Raw genomic sequence first — 15,717 nt, 5'->3', positions numbered from 1 at the left:
GATTTATTTCATGTCTGGTATGTTAGGGAGAATTCTAGGCCCAGAAATATGGCTTTCTATGAAAAAACATATAGATAAAGGAAGTGGTAAGCAACAGTAGAAACATTGAGCAATGATCACATGATAAATTTTTTTCTCTCCCTCTGTGTGGCTAATTTGTGAGTGGAGAAGGTGAGAGTGGAAGGTTGAGCCAGAATCCAGAAAGGAAGAGCAGATTGATCTTGTTCCCTTAATAGGGTCTATATTCACAAGATTTTGGAGAGAGAGACTTAGGGCACTGATAGACATGCAGCTCCCTCCTGTAACTCATGGCACATGACAGAATGTGCCATGAGTTACAGCAATCCATCCCAACTGAATAGATGTTCACTATTGGGTTGGGGAAAGGGGAGGGGCAGAATTGAGCGCCACTTTGGAGTTGATCCAGGAGGAGTTGCATGTTTGCAGCCTCTCACTCCCCCCTCCCCCCACTCCCTGCCCTCTCCAGCTCTGGTACTATCTGCAGGATGTGAGGGCGAGAAGGATGGGGGGGGAGCTGTGGGCTGGGGTTTGTCCAGCCAGTGCTTGGACAACCCCCCCCCCCCCTTCCATGCAGGCTGGGCAAACCTCATCCCCCAGCTTTTTTCCCCCTCCTCCTGTCTCTCCCATCCTGCAGACAGGACTGGGGTGCAGACACAGGGATTGACAGAAGTTAATGAAGGTGCTCTGCTTTGGACCACCTTCATCTGAATCCTAATTCTATGAAGGTTATTAGTCATGTAGTTGAACACCTAAAGTGCTCTGCAGCTGTGCACTTCTGTCAGGGCATGGTTGTAGAGCACTTTCAAGGCACCAGTCATGCAACAAAATGTCACTTCTGTCAGTGCCCTCTTAGTTTACTGAGAATTAGCTTTCTTTTAAACTCATAGTCTAATGAAGACAAAAACTGGCACTTCCAGAGTAGGAAGTTTTATGCAAAGAACTGAGGCCTGCTTCCATTGCATTATAGAGATGAGGAGTTGAGCTGCTGTGCTGTAGATATTCACTCCAAGATTCCACAATACAAATGGGCACCTATACATGTGCAGCAAGGCTGCTCCAATGGCTGTAATTGCAGTATGGCAAAGCAGATTCAACTAATAGAATAATTGGAGCGTGGTAATTACTGTTGGGGGTGGGATGCTTAACTAAAGCTCATTTGAGGAGCTTTAGTTAAAAAACCCTTGCTGTCATTTTTCAGCGTGGGGACACTGATACACATGATACTTTGGGCGCTTTAATTAGAGTGGCTCTTGGAGCCGCTTTAATTAAAGTACCCTCCCACACAACTCCTGGAGTACCTCTATAAATGCCCAATGTTTCTAAAGATCCTCTTCAGCAACTGGACCGCAGACAATTCAGGCTGTGGCAACTAGCTCTTGACAGAGCTGTGCTGCTTTAGAATTGCAGGGGAGAAAGAGAGGCAGCATAGAGAAGTAGCCTCTCTTTACACCTAGCAGTTCTTTCCCCTCCATATCCTTAGGATTTGGATGGCTAGGAGAGTATACCCTGGGCAACCTTAAATATTTCCCAGCAAGAGGGAGCAGTTCCCAAGAAAGGCCTCAAAAGCAATCTCATGGAGTTTGATTCTTCTCCCACTGCTGGTGGCTTTTTAATGACAGAAGTTAATCTGTCACCAGATGTAGTTATTTTCCCTTTTGCTTCTTATTTTCCCTGTATTCTCCCCTCATAATTATATTCTTTCCATACAGTACACTGGCTTTCCATGATTCCAGCATGTTTTCTTACACCCATGATGTCAGCTGCCAAGAGCCAGCTTGCCACTTTGTTTCATGAATGAAAAGGAAAGGGAGGAAAAGCACCTTGCATACTCCTGAGATATGCATTGCATGTGAGAGGTTTCTACAGTGCTTGCAGGCCTGCTGGTTCCATTGCTGGAGTGGAAACAGGCTGAGCAAAAATAGATGTGAAATGTGAAATTGCTGTGATGTATGATCTTTTTAAGCATTTACAAACAACTGTGAGGTTAAACTACCCTATGGAATATATTATATTGGAAACAACCCATGGGACCTTGCTAAAATTTCTTCTTTTTCCTGAAGAGAACATAGGGTTATATATATGATACAGTGAAAAGAATAACTTTGTGACAGATCATTTGGTTTTTTATTTGTCTTTTGTGAGATTGCCTTATTACAAAAAGATGCAAGTCTCTCCATAATGAAGTTATGGCTAAAACATGCTTTCCTTCAGGTATTGTATAATATGTGGAAAAAAAAACTGGAAGTGGAGGTGGGGGAATCCTTATATAGTATATCCTTTGACTGTTCATATATTTAAATATTTTCTGAGTATAGAATACACTGTAACATTAATAGTAGAAAAAAGGCATATGTAACCCACTATCTTTTTAAGCTATAGTTTTTTAAAAAAATACTGGCAATTCTCTTTTTCTTTCTGTACTTTGAAACTAAAGACAGGAACTACAATGCCAAAATATAAAATGCTAGTAGAATAGATGGTGACTTGTGCTTGTTTTGAGACATTTCAGTTTAAAACATATTCACTGTTTTGGGCTTAAAATGTCTAAAATGTATTTGCATGGACTAAAATTTGTAATTAATATAACATCCCTGGGTGTTAATGCATTATAAGCTGCTTAGAATTTAATATTTTTATTCTATAGAAAGAACACTTGATACATAAGATTATTTTAATATGTTTTCTCAGGATTTGCTTATGCAGTACTGTATATAACAGTTTAATCACAAAAGTCAATACATCTGGTCCATCGTTAGGTGGCAGAACTTAACATGCACATTCCAGCGATAGTAAAGTAATTGTGTGTGATTGCACATGAGAATAGCTGCGTTATGGTGAATATTAAGCTAGTTTTCCATTGCAAATTCTTCCCTTCCAATTTGCCCAAAATAACTTATTCCCTGAAATTTCACTTGCCCTAGCTAACCTTATCTGCAGACTTCCACTGTCTTGGTCAGTCACTTCTCCCTAACAGTCATTTCATAAATCCTAGCTGCCTTTCCTTAATTCCAGAAGCTAGACTCTCTTTCTCCAAGAAATGTTAATCTTGTTTCAAATAAAAAAAAAAAATCTTCATTCAGGGTGGCCTCCTAAGAACAATACACTGAAATTAGGATAAGAAACTTGACTTCATTTAGGTTACTCACATATATATTTCTTTGCAGGTTCAGAGCCTTAATCTTCCTTATTAATCAGCCTTTCAGTTTTTGGAATGCCTGAATTTAATTTTGTGGTGCACCCTATGAAAGGTTTAACTGAAGTAAAACTATCACCCTTACTGCATTCCTTTCACCCATAAATTGTGGGTAACTTGATCAAGTTTTGTGATAGATTTTCTTCTTTTTAAATCCCAACCACTTCTCCCACCTGGTTCCATTACAGTTCATTCTCCTGAGCAGACACTTTTGCCTGCAAGTATGCCAGATACTACCAGCTGCCCAAAGAGGCAAGGGACAAGCAGAGCCCGTCAGCCCACTGCTAGTGTCAGAGAAATTGTTTGGCTTCACATGTTACATCCATGAAGCACAGTGCCTCCTAGCGGGGCATGCTGTCCTGAGGCAGGGCTGGGCAACAGCCATAGGGACCTGAGAAAAGAGAGAGCTCAAATTCAAGCCAAAAAGATGATTAAAAATATTGGAATTTATCTTAAAATGTGATATGGTAACCTACTTTTCTTCTACTCCCAGTGCTTTTCTGTCATTTTACAGAAAGTTTAGTCTGCCACAGCTTAGAAAAATTAAAATGTTTAGGGCAGTTCTAATAACGTTGAGTGCATACAGACAAAAATGACTGACTTCATTCTTGTTCACCTCAAATAGATTAGAAAATATTGCCCAAATTGGGCACTATGCCAAGATTGCCATTAACTTTTCCCATAAAATTTGATTAAGGACCTTAACAAGCATTTAGTAATTAAGTCAAGTGCTTTGGAAATTTATATGCTGTCCACAGTTTGTCATTTGTTCTGAGAAATACCAAAGACAATTTTTATGGAAAGCGATTAAAAATAAAGCACTTGAGAACATCTGAGAGTATTAGCTGACATGGGGAGATGTTTTTATTTTTTGTAGGATATTTATCATTTTAAAATAAATTTTGTATTTAATTGTTTCAGGTTCATTGGAGTTAATGAATAAATGCCTTAATTGATTACATTTTAATGTAGTTATTTTTATAAATGTATATCTTATTACAGTGCTCATGTTGCTCCATTTCTGTATTGAGCTGGTGATTTTCCATATAGTCCATTAGTGTGTACTGTTCTATTTTTGGTTTCTGGTTTCATTTTAATGCCGTTGAATTTGCTGAAATAATGGCATAAAGAGAAGGGAGTACTGAACAGATTTTGAATGAAGTAAATTTCCCTGTGGCATTGCAGTAGAAAGGAATGTAGTCTTTTATTTTGATGATGTTCATTGAATGGATGACATGACACTTTGCTTTTCAGCTCAGCTACATAGCACTATGGAAAAAGGTCACTTTGTTACTTCTAAGGTAGCTTTTATGTGCTGTGGCTACCCACAAAGCTTTACCAGTAATTTTCCTCTGCAAATATTTTTTTCTTTTCTTTCAGGCTCTGGCTTCCTGAGGGCATTCAAAATGGCATAACAGACTCTGTCCAAATAGAAGTAGATGGTGTGGGGAAGGAGGTGGTGGAAGGGGTAGGACAGAAAATAACTCCTAGATTAGTATCACTATATTTTAAATTTGTAAAGTCAAATTTTAAATCTGTGGAAATTCATTTTTGAAACTCTAGGACAGGGGTGTTCAACCTCTAGCTTGCCAGCCAGATCTGACTCCTGGCACTTTGTTATCCAGCCCACAGGGCTCCCCACAAGCTGTGGCCTTGTGCACCTGATCAGGCACTCAGGGCTTAATCCTGGCATGCCAGGACAGGTGGAGGTGGAGTAAAGCCCCAGAGCCCAATCCCAGCCTGTAGGGCTGGTCAGGGGCAATACAGGGTTCCAGGACCTGATCCCAGTGGGGGCCAGCCAAGGATGTGGAGTCCCAATCCTGGCATCTGGGGTCCTGTCCAACCCAGAGACTGGCCTCGTACTACTCATCTGGCCCATGGGCCCAAAACTTTTGAGCACCACTATTCTAGGATGTCAACTGCTATTAATCCAGGTTATTGAAGTATTGAAGGTTATTAACCTTTGCAGTCTGTTCTCTAATCTTGTAAACTTTCATGCCTGTCAGGTGTAGAGACCCATTAGCCATGTGAAAGGAATGCAGAAATTCCTATGCATTATTTGGGCTCAATGTGATTCTGTTTGTAAATCATGATGAAAAACTGCACATCCTTCCAAATATCATATTCTAATTTCACTGCAATGTCCATAAATCTCTGCTTATGGAGCAAATGCATGTTTTCTCTAGCAGTCCATTACTGACAGGCTGTGATGCCTCTTCCATGGAGACTGCAGGCAGTTTGAATTTATTAAGTAGAAAGTGGCATAATGAGCCTTATGTATTGTGCCTTCGTGTCTGACAATAGGACAAACATAGGAGGGCAAGGTCTCCTGGCTCTTTGTTTTTTATAACTTGTAGTTTTTGTTGTCTTAAAGAGAAGCAATAAACAATTTAACTTTTATTTAATTTGCTGTTTAGCTGATCATTTTCTGTTTCTTCCCAGTTCATCCTTGGAACCATATCAATATTGTACTAATACATGGATAGAAATATCTATCATTATTTTTTTATATATATTGGTAGCTGAAATTTTTTACACTTAAATTTTTGATAACAAAGGCACTTTTCATGAAGACTTTTGTGTAAAAGTTCCCATATTTTGGTCATATAACAGTGCGCAGTAAATAGTTGAATTTTTGTTTATAATTGTAAACGTTTTTCTGTGGGTTAGAAATAAAGTCCTTGAAACAAGTCTTTACTCATTTTAGCTTGAGCATGACATCTTGCTCCATACATACGTATTCATTCCAAGTATAAGAGTGGTTTCTGTTGCCCCCAAGTCCAGCCAGATGCACTGTTCGAGCAAAGGCAACATTGTGTAGAGCACCTGCTTGTAGGCACACCATACAACAGTAGAGTACTTTAAAATATGCCCAGCTAGAATTAGAAGGAAACCAGACTTCCCAGGCCTTTGAAAGATGGTTTGTGATACAAAGTCTTCCTATTATTTCACAGGCATTTTATGACATCATGTAGGTGGCGAGCCAGTGTTACTGTGCACCAAATAATGATATTTGCCAGCCACTTTAGACAAATATAAATTCTTTAAGTCTCTAAGTCTGAGTAGGAAGATAAGGTGGTGCTGTCATTGATGATTACTATGCATGGTATGTTTGTGATAGGCCACGCTGTCACTGTGATGTTAGGACATGGTTTTGGGGGGAGAATAAGTCAGTGGTTAATGCTAGTCTGTTTTTCCCCCATTTTTATTTTTTGGGGCCAGCAATTGTTGCTTTGAGAAGGCAAGTAGATCAGAACTTCACTGCTCCACTGGGATAGATGAATAGGCTTATCCAATTTTATGGTAGGGAATGAAAAGGATAATGTGAGCCTCTGAACACAAGCTCAGCACATTGTGCACCATGTAGAACAGGGGTGGGTAAAATACAGCTGGGGGCCATTCGATCTGGCCCACGGGGCCCCTAAAAACTTAGAAAATTAATATGTATTTATCTGCCCTTGGTTCCTGTCAAAGATGACAGAAGACAGGGGCAGTAGGACCCAGGGGAAGCCCCAGTGGGCTCCTACAACAGCAGGGCCGACCTGGCCCCTCCCACCAGCCGGGAGCCCCAGCAGGGTCTTCTGGCCTGGGACCATGTGGCTCCCTGTGGCTGCAGTGGCGCAGGAACAGGTAAGTGGGAGGGGGGAGGGCAGGGGAGGACTGTGGGCAGGGAATGAGTTGATGCAGAGTGGAGGGGAAAAGTGGCACCTCCCTCGCCCAATGTCCTGCACTCCCTGCTGCAGCTGCTCGCAGTCCATGCGGGGCTGTCCTGAGCGGGCACAGGCAGCCCCACATGGGCTGCAAGCAGCTGCAGTGTGGGGCACTGGCCACGGGGCAGGGGAGGGGCCATGTTTCCTCTGCACTTATAACCTGCTCCCACTGCCAGCCTGGGCCCTGCGCTGGCTCCGGGCTCACCTGTCGGGGCTGTACCACAGCAGAAGCAGCTGCGGCCCCCCCTGCTTGTTGCGCTGGGCAGTGTTTGCTGCTGCTGCCTGCCCAGAGCTCCCACGCTGGACAGCACAGAGGCAGCAATGGCAGCCACGCTGCAGCCTACCATGGCACGAGCTCTGGGCAGGCTGCAGCAGCAAACACTGCCCGGTGCGACAAGCAGGGGGGGCTGCTTTCCTCCATGCCAAGCAGCTGCTGCCACCGCAGTACAGCCCTGACAGGCGAGCCTGGAGCTGGCGCTTGGCCCAGGCTGGCAGTGGGGGCGGGTTACAAGCTGGTGCTGAGTGTGCGGGAAAAGCAGCCCCTCCCCTGCCTCATGGCCAGCATCCCGCACTGCAGCCACTCGCAGCCTGTGTGGGACTGCCTGTGCCTGCTCAGGACAGTTCCACACGGGCTACGAGTAGCTGCAGCGTAGGGCACCGGCCACGGGGCAGGCAGGGGCCGCTTTTCCCCTGTGCTCAGCACCAACTCATTCCCTGCCGGTGAGCATGGAGTCAGGGTTGAACACTGTCCCCCACTTGTACCACGGGGCTGAGGGGAGCACTGGGAGTGAACAGGCTCAGTAGCCAGCAGGAGCGTGGGGCGCACACTGGTGTCCTGGGGCCAGAGCTGGCAGGGCCCAGAGCAGGGTGGCAGGGGTACAGGATCCTGGCCAGTAGGGGCTCTATGGAGCTGGTCCAGCTTCCCCCTCTCCCTGTTGGTACAGCTCAGCCTGGCTGCACAGACCCCTGCCAGCCTGCGTCCCACCCTGGGCCCTGCCGGTGCTGGCCCTGGAACATTGGTCCCAAGATGGTGACCAAGGGGTGGGGCACCTGTCAAGGGGTGGGGCTACCCATGTGGCCCTCAACATCTTCCCAAAACTGGGTAAGTGGCCCTCCGTCCGAAATAATTGCCCGCCCCTGATATAGAACAACAGCCAGCCTCTGTCCTTTGAAAAACACACACTGCACTTTTTTGCGTTCTACGGACACTTTTTATGCAACATGAATAATTAAATGAGAGAAGACAGAAAAAAAAGAGGTGTCAGTGCCCAGTATACATCATGTTTACAAGCCTTACTGCCATTTAGCATCTCTCTTGCATCGTATTTTGCTTTTATGTAATGAGCATTATTTGCATTTAGCTCCTTCTCTATACACAGAAGCATTTTTAAATAGGTTAGGATTACCTTGTTTTTTTGTTTACACATACATGTGCACATCCACATACACTGGCACATGTATTGCTAGTTTCAGTCATTCCCCTTCTACCTACTTATTTTTTATTTCTGCTTGTATCATGAGCTTTTCAGGGCAATGACTGGGATATTGTATATCTGTGCTATGCCTATCATATTTGGGATGCTGTTCTAACATTATTGTGGTAACCATGTTCTAATATACAAGCATGTAATGCATAAGTATCATACGCAAAAATTCACATTCTTAACCATTTAAAATCCAAACTGTTATGAAGCCTCTCTTGTACTTCTTTTGCAGAAGATTTTGGTGAAAACCTCCTTCACGTTCAGTTTTCCTAGTAATGTGACAGCAATATACTCGGGAGGAGTCCTGATGCACAGTCTACCAGCCAGCAGATGGACATGATTTAATAATCTATTGTACTCTAGCTTTCCTGCAAAAGCAGGAAGAAAACATTTTCCTAATTTCTTTAAAAGGAAGAGGATAAGTGAACCTCTGCTCTTCTGTATGTCTTAGTTTGTCTCTTGTCACGAAGTTTAAAATAAAACATACATCAAAGGACTTTTATTTTTTGTGTATACTTTTATAAAGGCTTTTAAACAATTAACAGGCTTGTTTGTATGTTTATTCTCTCAGGGCATTTTACCTGGACAAGTCAAATCTGCCTCCAAATTCAACATCTAAAGCTGCTTATGTAGACAAGGTAAACAAAAAGTGAACTGTCTAATTAAGCTCTGTATGTTATATACTCCATTATTCTTAATCCCCTTTAAATTTGAGCTCTCTTTTTTTCAGGACCCTATGGCTGTTTCCCAGCCCTGCTTCAGGATAGCGTGCCCCACTAGGAGGCATTGTGCTTTGAGGGATGCGACATATGCTCACATGTGAAGCGAAACAATTTCTCTGACTACAGAGGGTTAAATGGGGCTTTGCTTGTTCCTTGCCCCTTTGGGCAATTGGCAGTATCTGGCATGCTTGCAGAGAGTAGTGTCTGCTCAGGAGAATGAACTACATATATGCTGTTCTCTGAAAAAGAATTCCTCACAGGGTCACCATTAGAAGCTCCTCACTGACCCTGAAGTGGTTTCTCCTTTCCTAATTAAGAAAAAAAATTCCCTTTTCTTTAAACCTTTATTCCTGGATGGTCAGAAGGGCATGAAGTATTCCTACAACTTTTGGAGACCATACCATTTTACAGCACAGAAGTTTTTTATGAAAAGTCTCTAAGGGAATTTTTACATGTGCTCGGAGGGGGCATTGCTTTAATTAGAGCGACTCTGAGAGCTGCTGTAATTAAAGAGCCTCAGTGTCTCATGTATCAGCATCCCCACACTTAAAAAAGGCGGTGGGGGTGCTTGAACTAAAGCTCGTTTGACAAACTTTATTTCAGGTGCCCATGCCACCATTTTTAAGTGTAGGGACGCTGATACATGAGATGCAGGAGGTTGCTGGAGCACAGGAATTGCCATGCTGCAGCAGAGCTGAATAATCAAGTCTGCTCCTACGCGCTGTAATTACAGTGTGTTGGAGCAGCCTCCACGTTTGTGTTCAGGCACCCTAAGGCCTTATCTGAATTAGAAAAATTGCACCAAGTTTACTGATTTAAACCAATTTAAACATTGATCTAAACCAATGCAAGCTAAGTTGATATAGTAAAGTTTAAACCAGCTTAACCTTAGGGCTATAACTCCCTACAGTAAGGGGTTTGCATTGGTTTAACTAGATTGATTTTTAAATTGATTCTGTTAAACTAGTACACTTTTAAAACATAAATAAATATAGACATAAGCAGTAGTACCATTTCCCCAAGGAATTCAAATAGCCAGGAGGGGATGCTTTTCTAGATTTTAAAAATTGCTTTGTTGGGATGCAGGATTCCTTCTGCTGGAATCTGTAGGTATCTCTTGGGCAGATTGTGACTTGGAAATCTGCAGAGCTGTGACTTGGAATTCATTTCACTTGTTCAAAAAGCATTGTAAGATGGGCACTGTTTTTAGCTTCTAGCCATATCCTGAAGACTGTTCTTTCTAAACGAAATACGTATATACTTTCAATTTTGTAGAAAGTTAAACTGCACTTTTCAGTTTTCCTTGTGAGGCTCATTGTCGTGTGGCTTCTTCTCTCTCATTTCTCTAATTGGTCCTTCTCAGGCTTCAGTCAGGAATAGTGAATGGCCATTCGCATAAACAAATAATAGTTCTATCTGAACTATAAGCTGATTTTCTCAGAGTCCATTTGCCAGTCCTGGCACCCCTGTGTTTATGTCCATGTTTGCACTTGTCTTTTCACTTTAGACCATTTAGCTGTCACCATCTTGAGGAAGTTCATATGCCTTTTGATGGCAAATGTTGAATCATGTCTGTTCTCTCTTGCTTCTAGTTAATGCGGCCCCTCAATTCTTTGGATGAACTTTACCGGCTGGTAGGGTCATTTATCAGATCCAAGCGCACAGCGGCTTGTACTTACACTGCTTGCAGTGCCTCTGGAGTTGGATTGCTCTCGGTTTCTTCAGAACTTTGTAGCAGACTTGGAGCTTGCCACATCATAATGTGCAACAGTGGAGTTCACCGGTATGACAGCTTTATTTGCTTTCCTTTATTTCACTTGGCCATTGCAATCCTGTTTGGAGAATTACTTTACTTATAAAGCCCTTGCTGTGTTTTTTCTGAGTATACTCATTTAGTAGCTAATGAACTGTAAAGTATCTAAAGAGCTTTTTTTGGTGAAATTTGGAAAAAGTAGTACAGTTGCAGTGAATGACAAAGTAAACAATCTCATTTTGTTTGTAGGTCTCAATGCATTCTTCTTCATACAAGTTAACACAAGGCAGAAATCTAGATTTCTAAATCATAAGAAAAAATGCTTTCCTATTCCTATAATATATCATGAATATCTTGAACTCTGCCATAGGCAAAAAAATTTAAAACATAGTTGGCATTTGATATGCTAGAGGCAATCTTAGTAATAGAAGGTGTCAGAAAAACAAAGTGGAGATGTATCTGCATGCTTGGTCCAGAATAACCAGAAGCTTTCTCTTAACAGAAAATGAACTCAAGCCCTTGACATTTTGAATTTTCAATTGATTTGATATATACTCTACTGTGCTAAGCTCTGAGTGACCTAAATGTATTTATAAATGAATAACCAATTTATATAAAGGTCACTAGCATGTTAGTGAAATCAATTCAAAAGAACAATATAATTTAAATACCAGATGCCTAGGTTAGAATTTGCTATATACTGCCACAAACAAGCATGAGTTACAATTGAGGAAATTAATCTTTAAGAACATTATCCTGTAATTGTTCTTTAGATAAGACATTATCTAATGCAAACATGGCTCTTTTTATATAAGGATTGAAAACTATATATTCCAATTAGCCATCTGTTAAAAATGATGTTTTCATGCTCATGCTTCTTTTCCAAACACCTTCCTCTATTAATTTCAGATTCTTTGCAGATCTGAATTTTTCATTTTAGTAGGCTCAGTTACATTCTTGTTGTTAATTACAAATTTGTTCTTAATTTTGGCTATTTTCTGAAAAAGCTGTGGATGAACAGTATCTTTCTGATCCAATTTAGAATATCAGGGGGGAAAAAGGTGGAGCGTCCTGAAGTCCTGTAGAAACCAACAATCCAAATGTGTTATGAAGCAGACTGACATCTCCATTAGTTTAGATCTGATGGGATCATTTATGTGACACTGTATCATTGACAGACAAATATATGTGGCATGGTGTGTGGTGTTTTAGGCAGTTACACAAAAAGATGTATTATTTAATAATTTTCTTGGTACCAGCCAGGATGGCTGTTTGTGCCCTTACTTTAGCAGATGGAAAAACTGTACAACCTGGATCAGCATGACACTGTCATTTTCAAAAGGTCAGAAAGCACTAGTGCTTTTCTCGGCATATCATTTTCACAACTGCTCATTTTGAGAATCCTCCTTTTTCCCCCCCTCAAGCCATAACTCCAGCTAAATTGCCTGGTTAGCCAATGGAATTATGAGCAGCATTTCTTTCCTTCCTTTCCTTTCATTGCTGACAGAAGGGGGAAAGATTTATTTGGAAATATATATATTTTTATTAGACCAACCGTATAACTGGGAGAGATGCTAGACAAGCTTTTAGGGACAAAATGCCCTTCCTTAGGTACAGGAAAGCAACAAATACACCCTGAATTAAACAATGACTTAAGTTTAACTCCACTATGTAAGCTTAGGAAATAGATGCTACTATTTAGGCTGACTTCTTTTTTTCCTTCATGTTGTGAATTTTCCATTCTACCTGATGAATTTTAATATCTTTCATGTTGGAGTGATATTATAGTGTTGTTATAGATGTGATAGTTCAGGTAATAGGCAAGAAGCAAGATTTGTTTTGCAGTATCTTTTACTGGACCATCTATATAGTTGGGGGAGACATAAGACAAGCTTTCAGGTACAAAATACCTTTCCTCAGGGTAGGTTAAACAGATAAAGCATAAGCTAAATACCAGGTTCTGTTCTCAAACTACAGGATACTTAGAACTTGGTTATAAATATTACCATGAAAGAGAGAGAACTGGGATTTCAAACAGTGCAGCTTCACTTAGGACACATATGAGGCATGTGGTTCTTAAAAATGAAATAACAGCTAAGAATTGAAGAGTGACCAGTTACTCAAGCTGGAGTATTGAGCAGCCTAAGATACCTTTCCCCCCATAGTTACCAATTGATATACCTATTCCTTATCCATAGCTCTCGTTCAAAGACTTTGTTGAAGGAAAAGAATATTCTTTTTCTTTTGATTCTCATGTGATCAGCAAAGCAGTAGAGCCCAATTCTACTAATTCCCTCACCCTAATTAGAACCATTCTCTGGGAACAGTCTCACTGAAATCACTCGAGTGGAAGAACTGGTGGTTCTCCAATTAAGTAATCATAGCTAAGTAATAATGATTTCAAGACCTAAGATTCTTCATGTAAATGAGGCAAAGGTCCAAATTTCCTTCCAAATGAACTTAACTGGAACAGCTTTTGGCTGGATAAGCTTTGTTATTTTCCTCAGGTATTCAGTGTATTTTGCTTTGGGAACAGTACTCTTTCTGGTATTTTTATTATGGCATAGTATTATGATTGTTTGAACATGCGATGATGTCTCTTTGTCTGGTTGTTAAATTTGTTGATAGTACTCTGTGGGCGTGTCTAGACTTGTGAATTTACTGCACAGTAACCAAAATTACTGTGCACACCCATACTGTGCAGTAAATATGGCAACTTATGCCAACTTGAGCATAAATTCGATACCTGCATAATGCAGGTATCAAATTTATGCCCAATTAGGTACTGCACAGTAATACAGGGCCTCCCTGCTGGGTCTATCTAGGCACTAGGGACCAGCTTGAGCCCAGTTCCAGGGCTCCTGGCTGGCTGCCTCTCCTGGCTTCAACTTGGGACTAAAGCTAGTCCCAAATGCTGGCACCCATGTGGCCAGAGGCTGGAGCTCCCCCCTGGTGGCCACAGGCACATGGTAGGCTACTGTGACCTGGGACTAAATTTAGTCCTGGGTTGCCTGCACATATAGACACTGGCCTATTCCCACTTACTGCTCAGTAACTTACTTGACAGTAAATTTAAGCCAGAGTAAATGCATGTGTAGGCACGCCCTGTGCAGAAATGAACATTGTTGGAGAGGCACAGGTGAATTTTGCATTTGCAAAGATACGTGTGTGAAAAAGCTACCATCTGATCTGTGAGTCCAGTCAAAACAATCTGAATATTTAACATTCAAAATGAACCGCTAATGAACATTTTACAGGTCAAGAACATTGTCCAGGTCAAGAACTGTTTGCTGAATAATTTCAAATAATGGAAGTAGATCTGATAAAATCATAAGCTGTTTGCAGACCATCCACAACAGAAAGGAAGAATTTTGAATAAAATATTCATGATGAATTCTTCCCTCAGCGTGAGCATTCATTCAAGGGTATAAATTATAAAATGTTTCATTAAGTATACTGATCCAAACTAAAGGTTATGAGTCAGACTCAGAGGATTTTTTAAGACCGTAACACTGTTTTAGGAGCTGTGAGAGGTGGAGCGAAATGGTTCATGTATAGGCATCCATCTGGAATTTAAAAGATTTATCAGGGCATCCTATGTAAAGTAGAAAGTCAGTACAGGAAACCCTCTCTATTCATGGGTTCGGCATTCATGGTTTCAAATATTCGTGAATGCCAAACCCGCATTTTAAATACACTTAAAGGAGCTCCTCAGGAGCTCCACACTTGTCGCCGCCGGGCTCCTGCTGCTGCCACCTTGTACCTGCCACTGCCACCGTGCTCCTGCTGCCACTGCCACACTTCCACCATTATCGGCACAGCCGTGCCCCCCCCCCACCAGAGGCATTGCATTCGTGAATGCAGACGGGATTCATAAATGCAGTGCCTAATTCATGGATTTTGCCATTCATGGGGGATATGAGAATGTATCCCCCATGAATGGTGAGGGTCTCCTGTACCTTTATCCATAAAAACACGGATACAGCTTTACAGTGCCTGAACTCAGCACCATTGAACCCTTGTTTAAGGCAGTATTATTTTTTCATCTCTCTATTAACACAAGCTTCCTGACTGCCTTTATTCATGAAGGAAATAAGTGAACTACCCTTATCAATTAAAGGGTTTAATATAGTTTCTCAAGGACAAAGTAATGAATTACAGATTTCACAGTACTCAGAGTTCAGGGTCTTGCGGGGAGTGTTTATGGCTCAGTCTTTGAAAATTAAAACAGTACATTAATGGTATGCAGAGTGACTCTTGATGTCTCATTAATGTGATAAAGCTAGATAGATAATCTTTTAGTTTTTTAGAAAGCAGTAAGAAATGGGTTATCAGTCACTGTTGCAAGTTTGCATTCTGTGTGAAAATTTGACGAATAACCATGTTTGTCCTTAGGATTCAAAGCTGAGGGAAAGATGTCAAGTAGTCATGTGTCACATCTTACTTCCTCTCCTAGCCTAGCCATGATGCACTTCTCTCCACACCCTAGAACTGAATATACTGACATTCTTCTAGTCTCAAGCCTCTGGCTCCATTCTTGCTACTTCATGTTGAGAAGCCATGGTGGAAATAACCAGGATGATTCAGATTATACAGTCAAATTTCAGTAGGAGGAGAAATTCCCTAATGGCAAAACAGAGCAGATCTAACCTTTCCTTCAAAATGCCTCAGGCCTTGATTTGGTGCAACAGTTAATCAGACATGAGAGTAGGGGCAAATGTTTATGCTCTTCTTCTAGTACAGTAAAATTTCATCTTAATCTTCAATCCTGGAAGAAAACTCTGTTTCTAGAATTAATAGTTGAGCCATATAGTTGCTAGTTGCTACTTGGCAG

The 15,717-nt window shown here is 41.4% G+C and overlaps 1 protein-coding gene across 2 annotated transcripts in view; it reads left to right on the top strand.

The window, feature by feature from the left end:
• Nucleotides 1–15,717, top strand: part of PREX2 (phosphatidylinositol-3,4,5-trisphosphate dependent Rac exchange factor 2) — a 326,102-nt gene that overhangs the window by 272,414 nt on the left and 37,971 nt on the right. For both annotated transcript variants that reach the window (XM_019498648.2, XM_006260933.4), the window contains 2 exons: nt 8,980–9,046; nt 10,723–10,913. In XM_019498648.2, coding sequence (XP_019354193.2) covers nt 8,980–9,046; nt 10,723–10,913 — 258 coding nt within the window. The remainder of the gene's footprint in view (nt 1–8,979; nt 9,047–10,722; nt 10,914–15,717) is intronic.

Source organism: Alligator mississippiensis, chromosome 3 (genome assembly GCF_030867095.1).
Source record: "Alligator mississippiensis isolate rAllMis1 chromosome 3, rAllMis1, whole genome shotgun sequence".
NCBI classification, from domain to species: domain Eukaryota; kingdom Metazoa; phylum Chordata; order Crocodylia; family Alligatoridae; genus Alligator; species Alligator mississippiensis.
The sequence above is the reverse complement of the archived record's forward strand: the minus strand, read 5'-3'. Positions and strand labels throughout refer to the sequence as shown.